Source organism: Lissotriton vulgaris, chromosome 1_1 (genome assembly GCF_964263255.1).
Source record: "Lissotriton vulgaris chromosome 1_1, aLisVul1.2, whole genome shotgun sequence".
Classification (NCBI taxonomy): Eukaryota; Metazoa; Chordata; class Amphibia; order Caudata; family Salamandridae; genus Lissotriton; species Lissotriton vulgaris.
This window is the reverse complement of record NC_141685.1, coordinates 1,753,808,274-1,753,828,228: the sequence shown is the minus strand read 5'-3', so window position 1 is coordinate 1,753,828,228 and position 19,955 is coordinate 1,753,808,274. Positions and strand designations below refer to the sequence as shown.

At 46.2% G+C, this 19,955-nt stretch overlaps 1 protein-coding gene across 1 annotated transcript in view; it reads left to right on the top strand.

Annotated features, from left to right (window-relative positions):
* The window catches only part of XPOT (exportin for tRNA), a 566,463-nt gene that overhangs the window by 463,468 nt on the left and 83,040 nt on the right, over positions 1-19,955 (top strand). Inside the window, exons 21-22 of the mRNA XM_086919056.1 lie at positions 5,255-5,370; positions 12,864-12,911. Of these exons, the coding sequence (XP_086775182.1) occupies positions 5,255-5,370; positions 12,864-12,911 (164 nt within the window). The remainder of the gene's footprint in view (positions 1-5,254; positions 5,371-12,863; positions 12,912-19,955) is intronic.

Below are 19,955 nucleotides of genomic sequence, written 5' to 3'. Positions count from 1 at the left end.
TGAGGGGAGCCATGTTGGTATTAAAAAGTGTGGGACTCAGGAAAGATCCCTGATGGACCCCGCAGTGCAGGGGCCAGGGTTTTGAGGTGGCCTCACCCTCGAATACCTGGATGGATCTTCCCTCCAGGAAGGATTGCAGCCAAGTCAAGGCTACTCTAGACACACCCAGATTTCTGAGTAGATGGACCAGGAGGCGGTGATTCACCGTATCAAAGGCCGCACTAAGATCTAACAGAATCACGGCAGAGGAGCCTCCTGCATCGATAATCTTTCTGGATTCTTCCACAACAGCTGAAAGAGCAGTGTCTGTGCCTTGGCGAGGGTGGAAGCTAGTTTGAGAGGGATGGAGATGATTATTAGATTCCAAGTGGGCAGAGAACGCGGAATTGACCTGTTTCTCCAGTATTTTGCTATTTCCTGGGAGTAGCGAAATAGGACGGTAATTAGCCAGGCAGTCTGGGTCCAGGCTAGGTTTTTGCAGGAGGGATTTGACCATAGCTTTTTTCTTTGAGGGGAATTCCCCATAGGATATGGATGAGTTGATCAAATCCAGGATGACCGGACCAACTGCTTCTGCCACCTGGTTCAAGATCTTAGGCGGGGCAGGGTCTCTGGGCGATCCGCTTTTAACAAATACAGAGATCGTCTGAAGTGAATAATGGTTCATTAAGGGGAAGGTGTTTAGAGAAAGTTCCTTACTCCCTATGTGTAAATCCTCAGGGTGGGTAGATAGTATGGCTATCGGTTAGGGCAAAGGATCCGTAGATTGTTTGGATTTTGTTATAGAATAATTCCACATGTTCTTTGTAGCGTTGGTCCGTGGCTAAGTGAGTATCGGGGAGAGAAGGGGCTATCGGTAGTTTCTTTGCCATTCGGAATGTTTCACGGGGGAATTTGTAGCTGAGGATATGATTTCCTCAAAATAAGGGGCCTGGGCTTTTTTAAAAAATTTTAGCTTGTAAGTTTTGATACCCTACCTGTAATCCTTTTTCTTGTTCGGGGAGAAGTCCCTTCTCCAGACTCTTTCAGTTTTTTTACAGGTTTGTTTTAATTCTCGGAGTTTAGAGGTATATCCGCCTGTTCTGTTGGGCCCTTTGTGCAATGGAGTGGTTGTTTTAGGAAGGACTTGGTCTAATGTACCTTCAATCCAGTTATTGAATCTACCATTAATAACCACCACCGGATCGGTGTCGGGGGCGGGGGGGGGGAGGGCTTTAGAATTTTCTACAGCCGGTATCCATTTTTCAGTGGGACGTTTTGACTAGTGGCAGGACTTAGTTTTGCATAAGCCAAGTTGGGAGAGTAGACCAACTGAAAGGGATGAGGAGGTGATCCGACCAGGGAATAGGGGTCGGTATCTGACAGGAAAGCTCCACCAGACTGGAAAAAATGGGGTCTAAGAGGTGCCCTTTTGAGTGTGTTTCATGTAGTACCTTCCTGGTGAGCTGTAAGGCTGCTAGGTCCAAGGATAGCTCAGATGCCACCTTAGATGTTAAATCATCAAAATGGACATTGAAGTCATCCAATATAGTAAAGTTTGCGGCGCTACTAGCCAGTTTGGGGACCATTTCAGAAAGTGACTTGCTGCTATGCTGCTGATATGCTGCTATTATGACACCACTTACAAAAACGTCATACATGCATGACAATAATACTCATTTGGGGTAAACACAACAAAAAAAAAGTTATTACCAAATAAATGCAACTATGCAAAACTGAAAATCAACCACTGCTGAAACTGCAAATAAGAATCAAAAGCTTTGTACTAGAATAAAAACGAGAAATAAAACATTCCAAATACATATGCAAATAAAGCACCAGTACACAGACAATCTGCCAGCCTAGCTGGGCAGTAAGTGGGCCAAAAAGCATAAGGCCCATATTCACCCCCGTAAAAAGGAATCAACCCTTACCCAATGGGCCACTCCCCAACACCAACATTTAAAAAGCCTTGATGTCTAGTGGCTTCTGCCCCCCTTGGGGACAGATGGGCCTAAAAACATATGGCTGATCTACCCCCAAACAGGGCAGAAATGGCCACAATAGTCAACCAATAAAGGGGCCGCTTCCCAACAACTTAAAAAAAAATCCTGGTGTCTAGTGGATTCTGCCTCCTTGGGGACAGATGGGCCTGAAAACATATTTCCAATCTGCTCCCAAAGGGGGCAGAAACAGCCACAATAATCACCCCATAGAGGCGAGCGACCCTTGCCCAAGGGGCCGCTCCCCAACAACACAAAAACCCTTTCCTTTCCTCCGATGCCTTTTTTAAATCCTCCCACCCTCCCCGAGGTGAAACTCACCGGTTCCTCCATGAATACGCTGGAAGCAAATGGCTTTCAGCGCATCCGGTATCCCCTAATGATGTTGGCGCGCAGTGTTCGATGATGTGGAAGGGGACGGTCGGGGGGCGGCAAGAAGGTTGGCCCACGGTGGGAGCGCAAGCGCTTCCGTGGGTGGGTGCTAGAACAGCCTGGAGCCCACCGTAACGTCAGACATAATTATGTTGAATAAAATTACATTCCCCTGACTTTGAGTCCCAAAGTTCTTGTATTTGTCTTAGGCTCCTTGTAGTACTCTCTTACTGCATGTTGGCTGTATATTTGCTGTATGGGGGTATTGGGTGAGGTATACGAGGTTTGGACACCGGCTCTAAACATGTTGCAGCAGTGTACGCTGCATTTAAGCAGGAAGTGTTTATATCTTGGATGTGGATCAGTGGGTCCACAACTAATACATGATATTGTCTAGCCAGTAGTGAGAGGGGCCTAAACCCAGGGAGTACTGTTAGGCAACCTGATAATGCTCTATGGCCTTCAGTGGAATGACTCGGGCCAACTCCCACATGAAGCGATAAGCAGCCAAAGAATACTGTATCAGGACCATCCGGGACCAACAGTGGCCAAACCGCAGAAGCATGGTAGACAACCAGAGAATGCTATTGGAAATCCACTGATTTATAAGCGACCCGATCCGTGGATGCAGAGATGAGCAACTAGGGAATACTGTATGACAGTGACAAGTTAAAAAGTACTCTAGGAAGTTCACCTAGGATTGAGAGAGACTCAACTTCTGCAAGAACAGACATACACATAAGCAGAGTTCATTGTGGATGAATTAATTGACTGTCAATGTATTAGGATTACTATAAAAAGGTGTTATTTGATGAAACTTGCATGTAAATGTTGATCATTGTTTGCGCGCTCTCTCATATATATTGGTTGCAGCGTGATCAAGGGCAACTCGCCTGAAACGCGTAGCTGCTGGTCTCTGTTGAGGTTGCAAAATAAATTTCATCTTTGCTGACTTTTGTGGTCCGTCTCCCTCATCTGCAAGCGTGCGCTGCTGTGGCTTGAAACGCTGTGAGAGCCGAGGAGGAGCTGAGTTTTCATTCATATATATATATATATATATATATATATATATATATATATATATATATATATATATATATATATATTCAAACAAGTCCAATAATGCGCGCGCTCAGGAATCTTTACAAAAAGGAATATTTAATGCAGGTTACGCGTTTCGGAAACAGAGTGTGGTTTGCATAGTAACGGTACAGGAAATGGAAAGCAGACTACTGAGTCTGTAGTCAGTGGCCATCTTGGAATGTGCAAATTTACAAATCGAAGTGAGTTTGTGCATATTTACATCGAAATCCTATGTACATATTTACAGCAATTAATAATTCAAATATTTCAAAACCATGTTACGGCGGAGAGTGGCACGCTTGTATATGATTATGGAAAGGTGCCTATAAACAAATGTGCAATAGCGGGTAGTGCCTTCAAATTAAGACGAGGCTACAGTGTATGAAAGGCAACCTTGCTCCCATAAGGTGTTCACGCTGCTCGGTCAAGGTAACAGGTCTCTGGGGCTATTCAGAGAACAGTTCTAATATGTATATTGTGACTGCCTCATACTGCTTAACATTGATAGGTGCCTTTACCCTGATGTCGGCGAGCATCTCCAGATTGCCGTAGTGGTGCTCCAATACTAAATGGGCATCATGGCTCACACACTGGTTCTTGCCGTACAAAAACGGGAAGCCCGTAGCTATACAAAGAGCAGAACTACTGTACTTAAAATGATTACTTGCAGCGTAAGTGCGTATTAATCCTAACAGTATACTGAAGGATTGTATAATTCTGCTCGTGTGGCATGAAAAATAACCTTAAAGGGATCATGCTGTAATGTACAAGAAACCAATACTGGCGCCAAGTGGCAAATTTTACGGCAAAACCAACCAGTTCCTGTTACAAAACAAGGCTTTAAGAAAAAGTGACATTAAGTGAAAAAATGATACACTGAAGTCTTATCTATGCTTCTGGTGGTGCATTCGTGGTGATGGTGAAGAAAAGGGTAGGCGGCCCGTGATGTACCCAAAAGTGTTTGGTGGGCCCCTTCCTTTCCTCCTGTGAAAGAGAAAAAAAGAATTAAGGTTAAAATCGTGAAATATTAAAATATAACTTACATATATATATATATATATATATATATATATACACGTTATAGAAACCATTTTAGACAAAAGTTATATATATGCAACATAATAAATTCGAACATGTATGCAGCTACATTGACCATACAGCCCTGCCGACTACCCCTTTATTCTTCTAACAAATGGGTTGCCAGTTCCTCATCCATATTATGGCCATAAGGGTACCTTGTCTCGAATTCTAGGATCCACTTAGACTCCCATTTCCCGAGTTTCAGTTCACAATTGCCGCCTCTATGACTTTCTAGTAGTTGTTCGATGATAAAGAAACTAAGAAGTGAACTGTTTGCTAGATGGTATTCAGCGAAATGTCTAGCTACTGGGTACTGGGGATTCCTGTTGTTAATGGCCCTAAGATGTTCAAGTACTCTTTTCTTTGCCATGTGTGTGGTGCTCCCTACAGGATTGAGAGAGGCTCAACTTCTGCAAGAGCAGACATGCACATGGCAGAGTTCATTGTGGATGAATTAATTGACTGTCACTGTATTAGGATTACTATAAAAAGGTTTCCCTTCCTTATTTGATGAAACCTGCATGTAAATGTTGATCATTGTTTGTGCGCTCTCTCTCTTTTATATATATATATATATATATATATATATATATATATATATATGTGTGTGTGTGTGTGTTTATATATAATATAACCGTACTGTCCATTCTACAGAAAATGATGTTCATATTGGGAGCTATACAATTTAAATTACTTTTGCAGATCTCTGCATGAATACAACATTTTGCTTCCCTCAGGTGGCAAAGATGGACCCACAGGATTTGCCGATTTTATGTACAAAAACATTGTTCCAGCATGCTTTTTAGCGCCTTTGAAACCAACATTTGACTTGTCAGATGCGCAAACAGTATTGGTATGTATGGCATATTTCTCGATGTGTTTTGCACCTTATAGTTTACCTATTTTTTTAAGGTCAATGGTGTGTTTTTAACTTAGACCTGCACACAGAATGCCTTATTTTTAATAATGGTAACTCAAGTGTGTTTGTATCTCTGGATTAACTAACATTTTCTTGCGGTGAAGATCTAGACCTTTTCACATTTTTTATATGCAGTGTTGCCAGACCCTTAAAACGAATGAAATTCAGAACATGCATTGGCAAAGCCAATAGCTCTGTTTTGCATTTTGAATCCTGCCTAAAAGATTTTTTAAAGCTTTCTGCAGTGGTAAAAACAAAAAAAGAAATGGTTGTTTTATGTATACTATGCATCAGTTAAATAAAGAAGTTAATCTGTAATTCAGAGTATGTTCGAAATGTAAAATGGTCCCTCGTAGATTAATTGAACTTATTTATAAACCACTAATATATGGTACAAGAGGTGCCAAGGGCTATTAAATTAAATGTCACTAGTGGGCTGAAGCACTTAATTGTGCCACCACTACAGTGACAAAATGAAAATGTCACTCTCTTCCTGCAAATGCAGCCTATTCAGGTATCTTTAAATTGCCAATTTGAAATATCAAAATAAATCCTTTTTGCGAGGCCAAAACATACTTTTTTAATATTAGTAAGCTAGGGAAGGCCAGGGTAGCCTACCAGGCAGGGCGCTTAATATTAAAAAGGTGGTCATGTTTATTTTATATAAAACATGTCCTGACAGTGAAAACACAAATTTACAATTTTCACTGAAGCAAGGACAGTGATCCGATTGGCTAATATGGAGTTTCACTAGCCACAGTGATAACTTCTATTGGGGACCACCAAAGATATTACTCCAGGGTATCAAATTAATTGTTAGATTAAACCGGGCTCATTGCTTGGATGGATTTAAAAAAACTTTTAATAGAAAAAGGTGAGTTTAGAAATTCACCACATTGTTGCCCAAACCTTCAGTAGCGTTTCCTGTTTATCTGTAGTTGTGTGTGAAGCGATCCCAGGAACAGGGATCAACGAGAATTGCTGAAGGGACGAGGTTTGACCTCCTCCAACAGGATGAGAACCAGGCAGTGGCCTCAGAGGGCACAGATTCAAAGCTTCTACTGCCTCAGTGACGCAAATGGCAATCGCACCTTCGCCTGCCTACTCCTTTATGTAGGCAGATAGGCTCGCTTCTCCTCCAGAGGAGGAAAACCTGTTACAGAACCAGTTTTTCAGGAGGAGTGCCTCGTTATGCTGGAGCGCCCCTGTGGTGTGGCCAGGGCCTCTCTTAGGGATAAAAGGTTTGCTCCATCCTGGTTTCTGGAAAAGAGGGGTATCCTGGGATTAATTGATGGCCAAACCTCCAGGAAGTAACGTAAAGTGGGATGGGTAGCCTTATGAGAACTATTGCCCCATTGGGTTGTGAGTCCACCCTACCCACAAATGAGAAAATTGCATAAATTTGGCACCCCGGACCCACAGTCCTCGGATCAATGCTGGACTGGCAAGAAAACAGAAGGATTGCTCTTCTGGTCCCTGACCTCAGCAGAGAGAATCTGCTCCAAGAAAGGACTACACCAGCTGAATTCAAAGAATTGTCAAATAGGACTGTACCTGCTTTGCCCACTCGTGGTAGAAGAGCTCTACTTGTGCTCAGAACTGAAGGAAGTCTGCCCTTCTGCTCCCTGGACCCAAGAAAGATATCTGCTGTACCAAAGGCTGAAATGCACTTGCTGAATCCGAGGGACTCGCCAAGAAGGACTGACCCTGTAGTGGCTACTTGGGGGGTTGGAGGGGTGGGGGGGGGGTGGCGGGGGGCGCGAGGATCCACTTGTACAAGGCCAGAAGAAGTGACTCCAAGGGTTAGGTGGGTAGCCCCCCTTTTCAGCACCTGGGACAAAAAAGCTTCGGAAGCTTGCAATTGTGAGAGCCCAGCTGCTCAGGATAAACTGGCTGCCACTGCAATCCAGAGTGCCTGGTGGGAGACCTGACCTTTCTGAGATGTCCCCAAGTCTGTTTGACACTTGGCTGTCATTGAAGTGGACTCTGGTCATCCAGAAAGAAAGACACTCACCTGTATACAACTCCTGAAGACCAATCTGATTGGAGACCAGTAGCCCATTGGCAACTGCACTCACTAGACTTCACTGGCACATTGTGGGAAATCTAGTCCTGAGGCTGTATCCCACCCCTAAAGCTTGTGGGCTCCAGGCATGCCCTGGAATACTCATTGCACCTCTTCCACTGCTCTTGCATCTTCAGCATCCTTAGCATCTCCTCAGCAGCCTGCATCCTCAGCTTGAGGACCATGATCTCTAAAATCTTCTGTGAGTATTCTGAAACTGCTGGGCCCGACATGTAACTGTCTTCCTGGACCTTGGTGGTCTCTGTGACTCGCTCCTAACCTGTTGTGGCCAGCTCAAGAGAGGATTGGTTGTCGTGCTAACCTGTTGGCTCAGCAACCGCGATGCCGATTACATAGCTTTATTGAAACTTAAAAGAATTTATTTACTTTCAGAAAATCAGATCTCCAGTTTCCTCTATATGCTGTTGTCATTTTGATATCTAATTTAAGATAAAAAATGCCCTCCATTTTTATAAATTGGTGTTGGATTTTTTATGTGTTGTGTTTCTTACTTACCTTTTTGTTTTGGTTCTTCTAAATGCTTCACGCTTGTTCCTTTGACCAAGCCTGACTGCGTAGTGCCACAACTACCTAGAACTGAGCTAAAGGATTTATTAAAGAACCTAACTAAACCCGATAAAGATTGTCACATTGTTACCTGGTGAGGTCTCACAACCTCACCATATAATAATTCACTTTCCTACATGCGCCAAATGGCCGATGGCATGAGTAGTGATACTCCCCTGGACAGCACCACAGCCCTCTGAGTAAATTGTAAGAAAATATAAGGAGATGATGGACAGAGCGCTGAAACTTTTCAGACACTCAACCCCAGTCACTATTACATCTGGGTTGAATCCATCATTGTTCTTTATCTCACTTCACCACGCCAGTTCAGACCCAGCCATATGCAAATCAGTCTTGACCCTATTCCTCGTCGGAACGGTCCAGCCCGAACTGCCAAGCCATATCTTTCCTGGACCGGAAACCAGCATGCTGAGACTGATTTCGGGTTAACACCCCTTATCAGCCAGGCTAGCTTGAATCCAGTGGCAAAGTGAGCAAGAGACCCACGTCTAGGTACACCCTGCTAACTCGGGCGAACAAAGCAAACACAAGGAGATGATGGACGGAGCGCTGAAACTTTTCAGACACTCAATCCAGTCACTATTAGAGCTGGGTTGAATTCATCATCATTATTTAGCTCACTTCGCCACCTCAGTTCATACCAGCCATGTGCAAATCAATCTTGACCCTGTTTCTCATGGGAACAGTCCAGCCTGAACTGCCAAGCCAGGTCTTCCCTGAACCGGAAACAAGCATCCTGAGACCGGTCTCTGGGTAACAGCCCTCATCAGCCAGACTAGCTTGAATCCAGTGGCAGAGTGAGCAAGGAACCCACGTCTTGGCATACGCTGCCAACTTAAGGTGAACAAAGCAGTTGGGAAAAGATATAAAATCATGTCATAATTCAAAGCCCAAAATATCACTTGTGCAAGTTGACTGCGTTTAAACCATCATGACTTGAGCTTTGAATTGACATGATTTTATATCTTTCCCCAACTGTATTGATTCATGCATACCTTCAGTTTGAATTCTGGTCCAATACCCTTTAACAATTTTCTTTATATTTCTTCACTTGTTTCACTTGCGCTGTTTTTATGTTTTTACGAGCACAAAGTGTTCATTATTTCACTTTAATACACAACCGTAAAAGCATGGTTAAAGCTGCTACTTGATTTTGCGAAGCAGATCTGATTGTCCTTTTTGACAATATTACTGCATTACATGATATGCTTGGGACAATTCTTGTTATCATTTAGTATGATAATTAAGTTACCTTTCAAGTATATCCCTTCATTGATTCCCATTAAGACATTGTTATGTGACCTCATAGGTCCTTACGGCATAATCTTAGGAAGCTCGTTGGCTGCCTTGCTAGGAGGTCTTGGGTGTAGGAGCCAGCGATACTCCTGCTACTGGATGCCAAAAAGGCGTTTGATTCACTGGAATAGCCTTACTTGATGACCTTTCTGAAGCATATAGGCTTCAGCCCAACAAACTGGGGATGGGTGCGGCATCTCTATTATAAATCTACGGCGAGGGTACAGGTGAACATGACGTTGTTGGCAGATTTGATCTCAGGAGGGGTGCCCAATAGGAATGTTCCCTTTTGCCGCTGTTTACTGTGGCGAAGAAGCTGCTGGTGAGTTTGTTCCTGCAAGATGCTTTGATGCTGGGTCTCCACTGAGACAACGACTGGAAGGATGAGGATGTGGTCTCGCAATATGTCAACGATATTTTGCTGACCCGGACCAGTCCCTTATGATGGTTTTGGAGATGCTGCGACTATTTGGTCAGTTCACCGGAATAGCCATTAATTGGGGAACTCTACAATGTTTCTGCTGTCCCTTGGACACCACGGGTGTGTGGACTGAGCGAGTCATGTGGACCAATGACCCGTTCACTTACCTGGGAATATACGTGACCAAGGATCGCAAACTGTTCTATGCCAATAATGTGGGACGCATCCTGCGGAACTTCCACAGAGATGTGGAGCACTGGTGTTGGTTCCCTCTCTCATATACAAGATGATCTACTGCTCAGAATTTCTCTATGTGCTGCAGAATTTGTTATTTGAGGACCCCAACAGAGACTTCCGGACAGTGGAGGCGGAAGTTCGTCCCCTTTTATGCGTGGGGTGCTTCGTGGATAACCCTCAGAACGTTGGCGAAGAGGACAATGGATGGGGGGATTAAACCTGCTAGACCTAAAGCTGTACTATTGGGCAGCCCGTCTCCTCATAGTTAATGACTGGTCCTTTGCAGACCAGAATGAGCCTCCATGATGGCAGACTGGCCGGCACTGGTGCCCTACGGTTTAACACAATGGCTTTATGATACAGGGAGATTGATGACCCTCCCAGAGCCAACTTTCTTGGTACTGGAGAAGTGCAAACATGGAAACTGGGTTGGGCGGGTCGACTGACGTAGATGCCACTGTGGGAATCAAGAAGGCTTCTCTGGGACAGGATTGGGATCTCCAAGGTGAGCGACCTATGAGGGGAGAATAGGGTGGCTGACGTTTGCGTAATTGCAGACTCAATATGACATGCCTGGGGATCAGATCTTACACTATCTGCAGGTCCGCTCCCTACTAAACCGTCAGATCTCTTGCCCTCTGGACCTGTAGGACAAGTACCCACTGGAATATTGGGGGCTGGAAGTCCCACTCCACAGGGACGCCATGTCCCAGTTATATTCCACACTCCTGTGTAAGTCAGCCACCATTGGAGAAGTGGGAGGGAAACTTGGGTAGGATGGAGGGTTACGAGTGCCACTATGGGTCGTAGTGCCACCGATGGTTGTCTGAGGGGATGCAACCAAAGCGGGAGGTTCGTTCACACACTGGGACTGCCTGGAACTGAGAGTTTTCTGGACTGGGGTGCAAAGGAAGTTTTCCAGGTGCTGGAGGAGACTCTGGAGCTCACCCCTCGGCTGACAGTGTGTGAGTGGGAGATCAACTTGGACAGATGCACACTCCTGTATAACACAGTACTGATGGTGGCAAGAAAGGGATGTGATACACTATTGAGGGAGCTCTCAGATCTCAACTTTGAGAGACGGTTTGCACCATTCTATATTCAATACCCAGACAGAGGAGCTGATATACCGGGCTAGAGGCTCTTCCCGGAAATTTTCTAAGATATGGGATCTATGGTTAGAGGAGTAGGATGGGTGAAAGAAAGGGCCCCTATAATGTACAACGGAAGCAGTAGTCCTCGCTGTCCTGGACACTTTAAGAGCTAACTCAGATAAGGGAACACCTCAGGCTTTGGTGCTTCTGGACTTGTCGGCGGCGTTCGACGCGGCTGACCATAACATTCTGTTGAACCATGTCGAACAAGCAGGTATCCAAGGCCCTGCCTACAATTGGCTTAAGTCATTTCTTACCGGCAGAACGCAAGCAGTACGACTGGGTACTTTCACCGCCACTACAGCGACCACCTCCTGTGGTGTTCTGCAGGGCTTGTCCCTGTCGCCATTACTGTTTAATCTCTACTTGAGACCTCTGCTCCACTCACTAAAAAACCGGAAGGTAACCATCTTTAATTATGCAGATGACCTCCAGCTAATTTTCCTCTTAGACTCCCCTAATGCTGCCGTGGAAATCCAAACGACCATGCTCCACATTCAGCATTGGATGGATAGGAACCATCTGAAACTTAACCCAGGCAAGACGGAATTGGTGTTGCCTGGGAAGAGTAAGGACAGCTGGGGTGCACACTTCTGGCCTAGTGAGCTGGGTTCCCCCCTACCGCGTCCTCGTCAGTAAAGAGCTTAGGGGTAGTAATCAACGCTGACCTCTCAATCAGAGGACAGGTGGGCGCAGTGATCTCCACTAGTCTTTACCAACTCCTCAAAATCAGGAGGATTGCTCACCTGCTGACCCACTCAGCCCTAATTCAAGTGGTGATAGCGTTGGTCCTCTCTCGTCTGGATTTTTCAAATGCCCTTTCTATTGGTGTGCCTCAGCACCTACTAAAACGGTTGCAAATAGTACAGAATCAGGCGGCTAGACTAATATACAAACAGCCAAAATGGCACTCTGCCAGGTCCCTGTTGATCAAGCTTCACTGGCTTCCTGTGGAGCAACTTGCTGCTTTTAGGACCGGGTGCCTAGCTTTTAAAACACTACAGGGCAACAGCCCAAGATTCATCATGTCCATGATTAATAAACATGTCCCTCTGCATAATTTGCGTTCTTATCTGCATCTTCTATCTGTTCCAACTATAAAACTTAAACGTGTCGGAGGTTGCAGATTCTCCTATTTGGCACCCACTTTCTGGAATTCCCTCCCGTTAACAATGAGAAGTTGTGATAACTTATTTGGCTTCAGAAAGGCTCTTAAAACCTGGCTGTTTGGGCTAGCCTATTAATCGGGTCTAATGTAACAACTTAAAGCATGAGTAGCGCCATGAAACCTTTTGTGACCGTGCGCTCTATAAGTGTCTGATAACATTAACATTAACATATAACGGAAATGTCAGAGGGAATGGAAGTTGGTGTCCTTGGACTACATGGGAGGGAGGTGGAAAGTCCTCTGGGTTCTGATTCTTGATGCTGATGAACCGAAGATTGGACATGAAGTGCCTACAGAACTGAGTATTGTTTCATTAATACTAAACTGACATTTGCTATACCTTGTAGATTGGTGTGCTGCAGAGGGGTGGGTTTGTTTTATTTTATGTTGAATATGTTTTATGTTTATGCAATAGCAAAACTAATAAAAAAAATAATTTTAAAAAAATTCAAACACATAGCACGTTGTAGTTTACATCTGTTTCATTCTTTTCAACAGGCCTTATCCGAATGTGCTGTGACAATCAAAACCATTCATCTCAAAAGGGTAAGAGTTCATTAACACTGCCTCCAGTAAGCCATTTTTCTGCAGTTAAGGTCCATTAGGCGGCATTACAATTCTGTCACAAATAATTTAAGCTTGATTTAAGTGATTTCATGATCTGTAGCCTCATTCCACTTTTCTGAAGCTCTCAGTGCCTTCATGTACAGTCTGTCATTTTGTTGTTCCTCAGCCCCAATCAACATTACTTAACCAGAAAAACTGCTTGAAAACTTCAGATAGTTATGTGCTAAATATTTTCCCTTACCTATCTGAATGGTCATCAGTGACCAAAATTAAATAATTACAGAATCAGCCTTGACACTGCGGAACTCACTGGGAAAGAGTAGTACCTCTGGAATGTTTTTCGAACCACAGAAATCCGACTTGGTGACTGGTGCCTTTGGATTACTGCCTACCATTTCTGAACTTCACAGTTCTGTTGCATGTAATACTATGAAAGGAAGGAGTGGAAGGTGATTAGTAGCTACAAACACCATTATTGGCAAGAATTTGAAAATAAGAGGAAGTGGTAGCAATATGGCCAGATAGGCTGCACCCTTCCAAAAGCTGGCAAAACTGACACAGATGCATTACGAAGCACCAGGTCTCCCCATTCCCAGTCAGTGGCAGTTGCCTCATTTCTCTTTTCTGGATGCTGCTGATGAGAGAAAAATAGCTCAGAAAAAAACTTTACAAAACTTTCAATCTTGATGCTACTCAATATCGTTAAAAGTGGGTGGGGCTTTTTTTGTCTGTTTCTGATTGAAAACCTTTTTATTTTTGTCTTTTAAATGCCTTCGCTCTTTGACACGTGTCGATCCTGTGGCCGAAAGAAGGTCAAAACAGATCCTCAGAATCTGCATTTTCAGTGGTAACAGAGAATAAACAAAAGACTTGACAGCAAAGATGAACATCAAAAATGCAAGGAATCTCTGGAAGGGGCAGTGAATAATGAAAAGAGGCTAATTTTAGCTTGGCTCAACTGCTGTGTCGGTGTACTACTCCACAGGGAATTCCAGATAGAGATCAAAGCACCATGGATATTGTGACAAAATGCCCCTTTTTTGTGTGCTCACCACCAAATATTTTTTTTCACAGTAGTTGGAAAAAGAAGGTAAGACAACATCCGCATCAATGGCAGACATGACAATGATTTTGCATAAATTGGGGGAAAAAGCGACTCCCGTTATCTAAAGTTGAGAAAAATGTTACTCCCATTACCTAAGAAGGAGTTGGGCCTACTTAAAATTGAGTCCAATCTTAAGGGCTTTACGTCAATGGGACTTTGAGGTCAAACTTTGCGTTGCTAAATTCAAGGGTGCTCCATGTCACCCTAAGGCAAAGACAAAAGGAAGATCCTGTTCCTGCTCCCAAAGACGTCCGTTCAACAGATCTTCATCATGGTTGAAGTCTTTGGGTAAGTCCAAGAAAAAGCATAAGAAGTCAAAGGCGGAATCACCCCTTTCCCGACACTCATAGGACTTGAGAGAGGGCGCTAGAGTGTTAGTGTGCCTCCCAGTCTTACTCTCGATCTCCATCAGAGCTAATTCTGAGTATTGGTCCTGGCGCACCCTGAATTTCCAGGTGCGTTGGGGACATCAAAGCAAGTAGAGGCCTTCAGAGAGGCCATGCTGCTCAACTTCAGCACTTTAATGACTCCCTCTGGTGGGCATTTGGGCCCCAAGGATCTGCAGGTGCCTCAAGTCGGACTTTTGCTGGTATCTTCAGCACCATCTGTGCCCCTTAAACTTGTAACAGGTCCAGAGCCAACTCAATGCTGACCTCAGTTCCAGATCCATCATTCGCAAACAAATTTTCACCTCTGTGTCTTGCCCCGAGGCCAGTGAATTCCAATTGCCTTCTAGGTCACTGCTCTCATGCTCTTTATGACACAGTGGCACATGTTTTACCGGCTGTTCCAAACGACCTTTAGGCTTCTCTCATCCAGGCTATTCAAGATTGTTGCAGTGCGGTGAAGTTACTTATACATTCTGACATGAACACAGCTGACCTGCTTAGGGCGAGCAATGGGCACTAGTGTGACTCTTCGATGCAACAACGGGATGAGGTCTACAACCTTCCACGCTGTTGTCCAGGTGTTTCTAATGGAGATGCCCTTTGAAGGCTCTTTCCTTTTTGGGGGAAAAGTGGACTCTGCCTTGAAACAGTTCAAGCAGAGCATAGTCACTGCATGTACCTCTGGCTTTTCTGCTCTCACAAGACAGTTCTGCCAGCCATTTGCTCTCTCAATGGCTACAGTAGATGTTTACCAATGCCATACTCCTTCACCAGCCCAGCCGCCTGTTCAGCCTTTCATTGCTGAGGCCATACGTAGTTCCCAGAGACCACACTCAGAACAGCAGGGAGAACGTGCAGCTCAGTTCCTTGCTGCCACAGCCGGAAAACCGCATTTGTGTGTCCTTGCCAGCACGTATTCACCCTGTCTGAGGTAGGTTCTGATATTTCATCCAAGGCTGGCAAGGCAAATCTTCAGACAAGCAGGTCCTCCAAACTGTCCATAGGGACTGCGCCCTTCCATTCCGCTCCACCATACACCTACCACCTCCAGTATTGCTGACCAAGGACCATCTATCCTTGCAGCAGAAAAGGCAGGACCTTTTGCCCAAAGGGGCCATAGAGAACGTTCCGGCATCAGAAGTAGGAAATGGGTGTTACTCCCACTACTTTTTTGTGCCTTAGAAGGATGGAGGCCTTTGTCCTATTTTAGATTTTCATCCTCTCAATGTTTTCCTGTGGAAAGACGAACTCAAGATACTCACAATTGCCAAGTCCCCTCTTCTTGAAACAGACGTGGAAGGGAAGCATTGGCCATAAGGAGCTTATTGCTGTATAGCGCGACACATATGCGCTCTAGTTCGTAATCCTACAATCGATAAACTCTACGCATTTTGTTGACATTATTAGATATCGTGAGACTCAGACTTCTGAATTGCAACTGTATCTTATTCCTGTTTTCGAATGCATACCCTTGAATATACTTGGTTTTTAATTCACCCTGAAGAAACCTGTATGGGTGAAATGCATTGGCTGTGTTGCACATTCCATTTTTTCAAATGATGAATAAAAGGGTTCACGAGAAAGTTAAGGAAAACTTGCCTCTGCCATCGTGATTTTGCATTGACCTTTGGATTAACCCAAGGACTGTGTTTCAGAAGTCTTTGTATATGCGTCTCTCTTACTCTTTGTGTGTTGATTTCCCTCACAATGTACTTAACAGCCATCAAAAATGCATGTGGTCTAAATGCTACTTCCCTTGCTGATTCTGTGGAAACTCCCATCGCATTCGCTGAAGAGGAGGCTGTGTGGGTGACTGGTCACTGAACTGGACGATCTCACACCATGAAACATCTAAGTTAGATGAAAGCGACCTTAACAGACACAAGCTTAGAATTTCCCCTGATCACTGCAACTCATGTTTATAACCTCCTGCCCTGTGTTACGTAATGAAACTAGGATACCGACAGGTGCAGTTCTGACCAATTAGAAGCGAGGTCTGCAACAAAAATCCCCAGCTCTGTGGGGGACATTTTGGTTTATAATGGACTTGTACCTGCTCACTCTTGAAATTAAATAGCACACAGAAGAAGTGTGGGGCAGAGCAAAACAGGAGCAAGATGGTTGTGTGTCTTAAGTTTTTGTTTCATACTGGCTGTTATGTCTTTGTTTGTTCACACATATAGTGGTGTCTCCTGTTGGCATGGATTGAACTGTTGTGAATCCTTGAGACTGTGCCATATCCAACCCCATTATGAAAGTACAAAAAGACAAGCGCACGTGATCTGTTCCCTTCAGCGGCACAGCACTGATTTCCGAGTGTTGCTTGTGACGGACAGTGCACATGAGGATTTAGAGGGGGTAAGACACTTTTACTAACTAGACCTTCAGAGGACATTGGCTGCTCTGGACAAAGAAGCTATGTGGCATAAAAGATTTGTAGTTCCAGAAGACCAGTGAGAGGGCAGCCCTTAACTAGGTGGGTTTATAGTTCTCCTTGTGGCTGAAAACCTTTACTGCTCTAAAGTGACCTTAAGCTATAATCAGAAATATAAAGGTAGTGCAGTTTGTACCTTTTTCCAAAAGGCAACAGAAATAAAAAGTGTAAATCGCGATCCCGTTCTTTGACAATATGGTTCTGTAGTAGGGGATCTCTGTGTATAGTCATAATCTAGTGAATAGTCCCGCCCATGTGCGTGGACCCCGGCAATCAAAAATAATCTCTTAAGTTGTCAAAACATGCAGAAAACTGCAAAGACACTTAAGAGAGAATTTAAAGACAAATAATGCAGCCTATATCCACAGGCTACACTGTCCAGTACTTCAACTAGAAATTCCACCAAATAACACCACACATAATACAGCCTGCCCAGTTTCTACCATAGAGAAACTTGCCTCCCCCAGTAAAAGACACTGGAATGATAGAGAGGAAGGCATGGACAGACAAGCCCCATAGGCTGCCATTATGTGGCTTAAATTGGATACTGTGCCTTTAAGAGAACTTTCCAGAACTTCTCCCAGTATCCCAGAATGCATAGCAGGTCCCTCTACTTTCAGTTCTTTTTTCCGGCTCCTGCTTACAGGACTCTGGCATTGAGCTCTCCCTTGTTTCAAGGGTTTATTGGACATTTTGGCACTTTTGTGTTTTAAAAGTGTTTCAGTTTACTTTCTTGGTGTTCTCTTTCTCTTTTGTGTGCCGATTCAGGCGTTTTAGGGCTCTAAAATGCCTGGCCTTTTTGATAAGTGTCCAGCATGTGGGAGGAAGAAGGCCAAGAGTGATCCCCACGATGTCTGCATCGTCTGCCTCCCTGAAGATCATGTCCCTGAGGACTGTCATCTGCCAGCAGTTTACTGCTCGGACTCTGAGGGACAGGATGAAGATCAGGCTTTCTGGCCTTGAGAAGAGGTGTCTGCAGGCTGCAGGCTGCAGGTGAGTCTGGGCAGACTGGGAAGGTTCCCTCTGCCTCTGCTGAGGCCTCTGGGGGGCTCCCCAGAGGCAGGAAGTCCAGCAAACGGTCCCGATCTCCGTCGATTGCATCGACGACGACGTCGAGAGGGATGAAGGCGGTGTGCTCCCCTTCTCCCCGGGGCTCCGGGTCGTGACGGCTCGACGTCGAAGGGCCTGGAGAGGTCGCCGTCGAAGCCACCGTCGACGTCATCGTCCTCGTCGACGTCAAGGTCTTCCTATCGACGTCGGAGACGAAGTGCCAAGCATCGGCGCTCGCCGTCGAAACGACACCGTCAATCGGGCTCCTCGACGTTGAGAGCATCAAGACGGAGGAATCGACGCTCGTCGTCGAGGAAGGAACGTTCAACGTCGCGGAGGCGGCGTTCGACGCCGGAGTCGCGGAGGCGACGTTCGACGCCAGAAAAGCGACGCTCAGCGTCGAGAAGGAAGAGGTCGGCGTCTGGGAGTCGTTCTGCCTCTCCAAAACGGCGCAAGAGGGATTCTGGTCCCAGAAGTCAGACTGCTTCTAGTGGAGGGCGCAAGAGGAAGCGATCACCTGCTGAAGGGGCTGGATCGCAGCCCCCTTCGCCTAAGGGGTCACCGGGCTCGGTGTACTCAGAGGTGTACACGCCATCTCGGCCTCGGTCGCCACCTCCACCTGTTCCTAAAGAGGATCCTCCACCCAACCCTCCACTTCCGTCAGGCGACCCACCACCACCAGTCCCTCTGCATAGGCCCGCCCCGCAGCCGAGAGTTACTCCGCCGAGGTCCACTTCGCTGCCATTTTTGCCTGTACCTCCTAAGGGGACCCCAAAACCTAAACCCCGAGAGGAGCCAAGGAAGACCCCACCACGGAAACCGGTGGAGCGGCCACGGGCTGGCAGGCCTCGCTCTTGCTCTGGGAGAAGGGAGAGATCGCGACACAGATCGTCATAGTGGTCGAGACGCCGCCATAGGAGGCGCGAATCTCGCTCCCACACAAGGTCCTCTGGTACCAGAGACTATTCTCCTACCTTGTCGGAGTCCCCGGACACGAGGGTGTCCCCGATTGATGACCTGGTGGCGTTCCATGATGTCCTTTTAAGGGGCGCTGCGAAGTTGGGCATATCCTTGACGGTGCCTACTCCTAAAACTTCAGTCATTTTTGAGACATTGCATCAAAAACACCTGTCTCGTCCTCTCCTGCCTCTGGTGCCGGGCCTGGAGGAACCGGCTATGGCCCTTTTTCTCACCCCTGCGGTGACGAAGGCGGCTCCATCGAGGCTGCTGAAGAAGTACCGGGCTCCCGACTCGGACTCGGCCTTTCTGAGGGCAGAACCCCCTCCAGACTCTGTAATTGTGACGGCGGCCCGCAAGCAACATGCCACCTCCCCGTCATCCACGGTTCCCCCGGATAAGGAGTCCAGATGGATGGATTCGGCAGGGAGGAAAGTGTGTGGAACATCGGCTACCTCCATGAAGGCTGCGAGTGCCACGGCGCTGTTGGGACGCTACGACCGCGCCCTCTGGGACTCCCTCCAGCAGTTTGCGGAGCTGTTACCCTGCGAGAAGTGCGAGGACTTCCAGGAAGTGCTAAATGAAGGGATGCTGGTGGCTAACCAGATTATCAGCGCTGCAGCGGACTCTTCCTTGTTGGCAGCTCATGGGTTCTGCCACGGGGTTAACCAACGACGTCACGCCTGGCTCCGTCTTACGTCCCTGAAACCGGACGCACAGCAGAGGGTGGCCAACCTACCATTCTCCGGCGAGACCCTCTTCGGGAAGCATGCGGACGATGAGATGGCCCGCATGAAGGCGGAGGCCGAAACGCTCACGGCTGTGGGCCTGGAGAAGCCTAAAGACACGAAGAAGTCGTACCGCCCGTTCCAGCGGCGGTTCGGTGGACAAGGCAGAGGACGTGGCCAGGCTTCGGGACAGTCGCAACAACAACAGATCCGTAAGCCATTCCAGAAGCGCCAGAAGGGCAGAGGAGGCCAGCAGTCGGCTCCGGCGCCCAAGGGCCAGGCTGGGTCTAGGCCCTAGGAACCTACTTCCCCCGGATCTGTTACCCACTCCGGTAGGGGGAAGCATTAAATTTTTTCTGG